Genomic DNA, 7,779 nt, shown 5'->3' with positions numbered 1-7,779 from the left:
ATGAATAGCATGGGAGAAAGAGGGTCTCCTTGGCGAAGAACCCTTCTCCCCCCCCCCCAAAGAAACTGACAAGACCACCATTAATCAGAGCTGATAGCTTAGTAGATCCAGTCAAACCACCATTAATCAGAGCTGATAGCTTAGTAGATCCAGTCAATCCATCTGAGGTGAAATCCAAACTTCTCCAAGACATCAAATAGGAAGTTCCACTCCAATGTATCAAAAGCCTTTTGAACATCAAGCTTTAACCCTATGCTCCCTCCAAAACACTTTTCACCCATCATATTAGTTAGCTCAGAAGCTACACCAATAGAGGAGTAGATAACTTTTCCTTTTTGAAAGGCACCCTCCTCCTCTGAAATGAGTTTTGGAAGCAGCCCTGACAAACAAGTAGCTAAGATCTTGGGACTCATTTTAAAAACAAAATTACCAAGACATATTGGACGAAATTGGCTAACTCTCCTTGCATTCCTGACCTTAGAGATTGCAGTGCCAACATCTAAACCTACAACATCCCAGCATACTCTTAAAAAAATACCAGGGAAGCCATCTAGGCATGGGGCACTATCAAGATCTTGATGAAGCATAGCAGACCTGATTCCTCTCGAGAAGGAATTGCAATCACCATTTCAATGTCTTCCTCAGACACAAGGTTAGGGATATTATCTAGCAGCACATCATCCCAAACTGAGGTCCCTTTTTGTAAAATCTTTGAAAGTGCTCTACCATCTTATTACCAATATTATTAACATCCTTGTGAAAAGATCCATCATCTATGTGCAACTCGCAAATGATAGTCTTGGCCCTATGCATTTTAGTAGAGAGATGAAAGTACTTTGAGCAACAATCCCCATGATTTGCCTTGATTTCGCTGCCCAAAGCTTCTCCTGAAGCACCACTTCATGGTCCAAACGTTTGATTGCCTGTTCGCCTGTTCTTTATCAAATAGACCATCATTTATACCAAATACCTTAATCTCCTTCATTACATCATCCAAACTTGTTTCTAGCTTGGACACTTCTTGATCAATGTGAGGGAAGGTAGTCTAGCCCAGGCTTGAATAGGGCCCGTCAACCATTTGAGGTTTAAGAAACAACAAATAAACGTGGTCGATGCATTGTCACCTCCCACGAAGATCGCACAAAGTCGATGAAGTCATCATGCTCAGTACAAAAACGATTCAAACAGAAAGGGGTATTTTGAGGTCTAGGCACCACCTTGCTATCCACCACAATGGCCGAGTGATCAGAGTACCCTTTAGGAACAACCCTTTGAGAACACCCAGGGAAATTGTTCATCCAATCGTCATTACACAAGAAACAATCCTGAACAACACAAACATTAAACTTCTTCTGTTATTTGACCATGTGAACTTGCAACCAACAGTAGGCAGGGATAAAAGGGAAGATGCCTCAATAAAAGCTGCAAATTCCTCAGCAGAGCCAACATTAAACCTCCCAAGACCCCTCTTCTCATGAGCATAAAAATAAGCATTGAAGTCACCTATGACCATCCAAGGTTGCATAGAACCCGAAATAGCACAAAGGTCGCTCCATAATTGCCTTTGTGTTGATTTGAAGCAATTCGTATGAACAACAAATATGAAACACTTCATCCCCATCACCTCCAAATGCATATAAATATACTGATCAAATAACAAAATCACAATAGGGCATTGATACCCTCCTTCCGGAAAAACAATATATTTGGAATTGCATCACTTCTATTATTAGAGATAAAATCAGAACAGTAACCCAAAGAAGAAAGAAACTTGGAAGGGCACTTATCTAAAGTTACTTTTAGCTTAGCTAAACAAAAGAAAGAAGGGTCATGCTCTTTGATAAGAAAACAAATTTCTGGTCTTGCACGCCTATTTTCTACTCAACGAATATTCCAATAGATTCCTTTCATTGGAGATTCGATCTAGAGCTGCGGGTTGTGCGACGTTCACCATCGCCTTCTCTAGGAGCTTAATTTAATGCCTCATCATGTACAATGGCAAGCTCATTTCCACGTCTTTTCTTTTTCATAGCACCATGGGCGCTAGTCTCAGCTTCATGCATATGTAAATTTTCTATCATCAGATACATGTATTATGTTGTGACATTCTTCTGGCATTAATAGGTCATAGTGCACAATTGCCAAACGACCTGTGTCCTAACATCCACCATCATCGTAGAAAGCCCAGAATCTGTACTCCTTATACTCCTAGATGGCATTGCTTGTACTGGAATGGGAGCTGGTAATGGGATGGCATCCAAGACAATTTCTAGCCTTCCCTCAATCTCAGTCGCACCATTCAAGCCCATTGCACCATCATGATCCACTAAATCCATGGATGTAGTAGAGGGGTTAGAAAAGGTAACATCTCCAGCACCTTCCTCAATCCTTTCACATGGAATATTTTCCATATTACCCACTATTTTATTATTCAAAGGAATGTCAGAATTAGAAACCGGATCAATACACTCGGAAGTTTCCATATTTGGCTCAACAACAGTAGTAGTTGCCATTCTCGTGGCCAAATGATCACTCCCATCCAATATTGGATGGACCTCTTCCACTGCTGGTTGCACGACCCTTGGCCGCCATTCATGTCTGTCTCTGGCGGGGTCGAGTTTCCTGTTGATCCACATATGTAGCCCCTCGAACAAAAGGGCCACTCTCACGTTTTTTTTGTGTTCCACCACAAGAATCTGTACTGATAACAAACCACACATTGAGAGGGAGGGTCTACGAACTCAACCACTTGCTTGAAGATAAATAAAGCATCAGAGTATAGATGTTCTCGTTCCACGTATAATTTCTTTACCCTATGTTACAAGTCATCTAATCTACACAAACACGCGCAAAGTGACCAAAGTGGGAGTCCCTTGTGCGTCGATCGATAGCAATAGGCCTTCCCACAACCTTAGCCATAGAGAAGAATTTCCTCATGACCAGTACTCTTGGGTAAGGTAATCCACATTAGCATGTGAGTGGTATCATTTTCATCCGCTTTAAATTCTGGCCACCATTGTTGGAAGCACAATAACTGGCCATCAAAGTGCACTGGACCTCTCTTCCACACTTGCATCATCTTTGCCTCAAAGCAGAAGCGAAAGAGGACAAAGCCCTTACCCAAGGACTTCAGATGGACCTCCTCCTTTAATGATCATGACTGGACCACAAAGCGAACCTGGTCCATCGTGGTCAGTGGAAAATTAACCTGGCTAAGCAGTGAGAATTTATGTTTGTTCATCTGTCCCAAATACGCTGCTTGTAGGATCCTAATGTATGGTAAAGAACCTCCCCCCATTGCCTCCGCATAAGAACCGTTCCCAATCCCCTCCACATACTTACCAGAACCCACTGCCACTGCATAAGAGCTAGGATGCTCCTAGTTGAGAATAGAAAGTGGGACTGGTTCCTCAACTCTTAGCGGGATTGGTGCATCTTCAATATATCATGGAACCTGTAGAATCCTATTAGGAATCAGATGAGGCTCCCCAATGATGAACGGATCCCCAGCCTAGCCATCCAGATCTCCGTTGTCTTCCAAGAAGCGTCGATCACATGATGAACGGATCAGAAGTTTCTTGTGATCCCTAGCCTAGCCATCGCTCCTCTAACCCTTATATGCTTTCTTTTATGTGAGCCAATAGCTCTAATATGTAGAACACTTGGGCATTCCCAAAGATCCAATATTATATTTTTATCTATACATATCTAATATATTTTATGCATATCCAAAGAATAACCATGTACCCTTCGGTGCATTTTACACTTTAATAACATTGGATTTGTCTGGGCCTTTTTTCTTATACAATTTCGAGCAGCAAAAGACCACAATTGTGTTTTAATTAGCACTAAAATATATGATATGTGATTAGTGTATATTATTTCTAAATTCAAGAAAAATATAAAGATTTAAATAACAACTTTTACACCCAAGCATTTATGAACCCACCATTATATCACTGTTTGTGCAAACAAAGAAAATTTATAATTCACTAATCAAATAAAGCTTAAACCAACTTGTATTACGGTTTGATTAACCATAAAATATATATATATATATATATATGGCAGAGTTTGATTTGAAATTTTAATCAGAAGAAGTGGAAATAGAATTACCTGGTACCAAATGCAAGTCAGAGTCATTGGAATAAAAACTATTAACATTTGCCATGCAGCCTGTGACATTACTGCAATAGTTCCCAGAAAATCTATGACTGACACAAGAAGTTCTTCCATTTGAAGTGGAATAGAGGTATCAACTACATTTTGATCCATGGAAGCCTGTATATAAAAATAGAGTTATTTAAAATTTATAATCATAGTAATTTTTATGGTGATCAAACAAGATAGTTTGGATCCCCAAAAGTAATTAAGTATATTTACGAACCCGATTTATAATCCTTCCATCTGGAGTGGAATCAAAAAATGATTGAGGAGCATGAAAAATGCAAAAATGCATTTTCTGGAACAACATGGTAGCGGTCTTGTATCCAACAACTACAATGAGCATCGACCTTATAAGGACACAAAGAGAGCTTCCAAGGGTCAAAGCAGCATAAATGATCATGAGAGTGGATCCCCTAACATGAGGTCCCGAATCTACTGAAATAGGAGTAGCCAACACCATCCAACAATTACTAGCTATTAGGAGAATCTGAAAAAGAATTTGTGCTAGCAATATCAACGGTACAAAGGCCCCTTTATGTATTGCAGTAATATACTTCCAATAGAGTGAAAATCTAACTCCACCCTTTTCTCTCTTTTCTTCTTGTACAAGTTGTCCTTCTGATCCATCTAGTTTTTCTGTTTTGTAGTTTTTGGGTTCCTTTTCTTCATCAACTTGAATATTCTGCTCTTCGCATATATTATCATCTTCATCACCATTCATTAAATTATCCAAAGCAACCCCATTTCCAATAGAACTTAAACCTGCCAAAGCTTTCTTATGTGCACCCACTAACTCTATAAAGTTAGTTCCGGAACTAAGAATTTCGTCATACTTTCCTGCTTGAGTAATCCTTCCATCTTTCATGACCTGCCAAACGAGAGTAGGTAAATAATCACTCTAAACCAGGTTGGAAGACTTAAAGTCTAGAAATAAGAGTGACACATTCTCACCAAGATTAGATCAGCCCGATATAAAAACTCTACTTGGTGAGTAACATAAATAACGGTTTTTGAATTCAAAATTCCCATCAAACACTCCTGTCACAAAGTTTAGATTTCACATTAGACACTAAAAAATATATATATATATCTATATATATATATATATATATATTACCTAAAAGGGCCAAATAATTATACATACTAATATAATTTTTTTTTTTTAATAAAAATAAGCAATATCAAATCACAGCTTTATGAAAAAACATTTATCATTCAATATCATGTTTTTGATTGCCTTGTTTGTTTAGACAACCATGGTTTCATTCTTCCTATGTCAATTTTTAAATGGAACTCTACTTTTTGGTGAACAAAATTGTGATGTAAGTGATGAAATGTAGAGATTCAAACTAATTGCATCAAGGAAAGCTTTGGAAGTAGGGCTCATTGTGTAGCTACCTTAAATAGATGAGTTCCTGTATGAGCATCCACAGCGCTAAAAGGATCATCAAACAGATAAATATCCGCATCATGGTACAAAGCCCGCGCAATCTGAATTCTTTGCTTTTGTCCACCACTCAGGTTGATCCCTCTGTCTCCTATAATAGTTTGGTCCCCAAAAACACATAATTCTAGGTCCTTCTTTAATGAACATGCTTCAAGGATCATCTCATACTTTTCTTTATCCATTTCCTTACCAAACAATATATTATCTACTATCTTACCACTCTGTATCCAAGGTGATTGTGCAACATAGGCCTTCGTCCCATTCAACCTAACGACTCCAGAAACCTTCGGAACTTCCCCCAATATGCATGAAAGTAGGGTTGACTTGCCTGACCCAACAGAACCACAAACAGCCACTCTCATACCATGACATACTTGGAAATTAAGATCATTTAAGGTAAGATTAGGAGAATGAAGGTCCCAGGAGAAATTTCCCTTGACAATTTCAATTGCTACCTCGGTGCCATCTCTTGGAAGCTTTTCTACTATATCCATATGAAGATCGTCGAGACAGAGGAATGCAGCTATCCTGTCGAGGGAAACTTTACTTTGAACTACCATGGAGATTGTGACTGGGAGAATACATATGGGCACTTGTAATATCTCAAATGTTGCTAATGCAGATAGAATCTTCCCTGACCCTAGTGTATTTCCCATAAGCATACAAAACCCAAAAGTAGCCATGGATACAAACATGGGACCAGATAAATAGACAAAGGAAATCATAGCTGATGAATAAAGTAACTTTTTTAACCATCTTGTTTCAACGTTTCTGAGCTCAATTATATTAGCCAAGAACTTCATCTCCCAGCCCTGGAGCTTGAGAATCCTCATATTCCTCAAAGCCTCAGATGTCACCTTCATTCGTCGATCTTTTGAATCCATTAATTCTCCTTGAAATTTCTCCTGTAGTTTTGCCAGTGGACCATTTGCTAATGAAAAAATTATTATGGCAATAAAAGCTCCAAATGAAGAGAGCCCAAAGCTATTGTACAAGAATAGCAATGCCAAAACAAACTGAACAGGCACTCTCCATACATTGTGCATGTACCAGCTGAAAACGCTAATCCTTTCAACATCAACACTCATCAAATTAATGTTCTCCCCGCTAGTGTGGTTTTTCTTTGATTCTCTTGAAATTTTGAGACTCTTCTTATAGATTATTGAAAACAATGCAGCACGGACCTTAACTGACATCTTTCGTAATTGGAAGAACAAATGCCTTTCTGTGAGGCACCTTATGAGCTTTGAAAGAAAGAAAGTAAACACTAGCACATAGCCTTTATATTTTGATTTCCGAGAGCTATTGAGATATATTACAAAGGGATCAATAAGATATGGTCCAACATAAGAAGCCACTATGCATACAACGGAGAATAGAGTCGTCCATAGAATTTCTTTCCATGTTGAGAGAATCAATGCCTTAACCAACTTGAGTGTGGTAACGTTACCACCATTATCACTGCCATTACTATCCGATTCAAGATTATTTCTAAAGCAAGCAAAGACCACCTTGGCACTATCACAATTGGAAAGCTGAGGAACATCTTCAAGGTCTAGTGTTTTTTTATACCCGAGTGCGAGCAGAGGGCCCATCCAAGAGAAAGTAAAAATACTAAAAAGATTGGCATTTGCATAAGAAGTGACATTTTCTCCACTGACACTTGGTCCTTGTCTGCCATCAGTATTGCTTCGACTAGAACTAATTTTCAAAAGAGACTCCAAAAGATGGGGATCTTCAACTTCTTGCCTCTTGCCAAATAACCCAACATAATTAAACAAAAACCCAGCAATAATGGATATAGCATCGGAGACCCATATCACGAATGGTATAGGAAAATGTTTCCAATACAAGCCAAAATGTATAACAACATAGGTACAAGACATTAGAAAATAGAAAGCCCACCAAATCCTTAGTAGAATCGGGAACCTATACTCACTTGAATGGGAAAACTGAATGTGTAAGTAAGCAGAGATCAAAAACCAAGTGAATATTCTAAGTGTGAAATCCAATTCAGAAAAAAGATTTAGATCAAGCCATCTACCTCCATACCCAGAGAGGTAGTTTAACACACATAGAAAAAGATTACAGAAAGACAAACCAATACAAGATATAAGGGCTGGCCAATAGTGTAAAAAGTATGTATTCTTCAACACTGGTTTTGA

The 7,779-nt window shown here is 38.6% G+C and overlaps 1 protein-coding gene across 1 annotated transcript in view; it reads right to left on the bottom strand.

The window, feature by feature from the left end:
* The window catches only part of LOC122067713 (ABC transporter C family member 3-like), a 13,372-nt gene extending 5,845 nt beyond the window's left edge, over positions 1-7,527 (bottom strand). Inside the window, exons 1-4 of the mRNA XM_042631553.1 lie at positions 5,566-7,527; positions 5,119-5,205; positions 4,388-5,035; positions 4,117-4,281 (exon numbers count right to left, since the gene is read on the bottom strand). Coding sequence (XP_042487487.1) covers positions 4,117-4,281; positions 4,388-5,035; positions 5,119-5,205; positions 5,566-7,500 — 2,835 coding nt within the window. The 5' untranslated portion in view covers positions 7,501-7,527. The remainder of the gene's footprint in view (positions 1-4,116; positions 4,282-4,387; positions 5,036-5,118; positions 5,206-5,565) is intronic.
* Between the last annotated feature and the right edge of the window lie 252 nt (positions 7,528-7,779).

The sequence above is a fragment of the Macadamia integrifolia genome, unplaced genomic scaffold, assembly GCF_013358625.1.
Source record: "Macadamia integrifolia cultivar HAES 741 unplaced genomic scaffold, SCU_Mint_v3 scaffold3077, whole genome shotgun sequence".
Classification (NCBI taxonomy): domain Eukaryota; kingdom Viridiplantae; phylum Streptophyta; class Magnoliopsida; order Proteales; family Proteaceae; genus Macadamia; species Macadamia integrifolia.
This window is presented reverse-complemented; position numbering and strand designations above follow the sequence as displayed.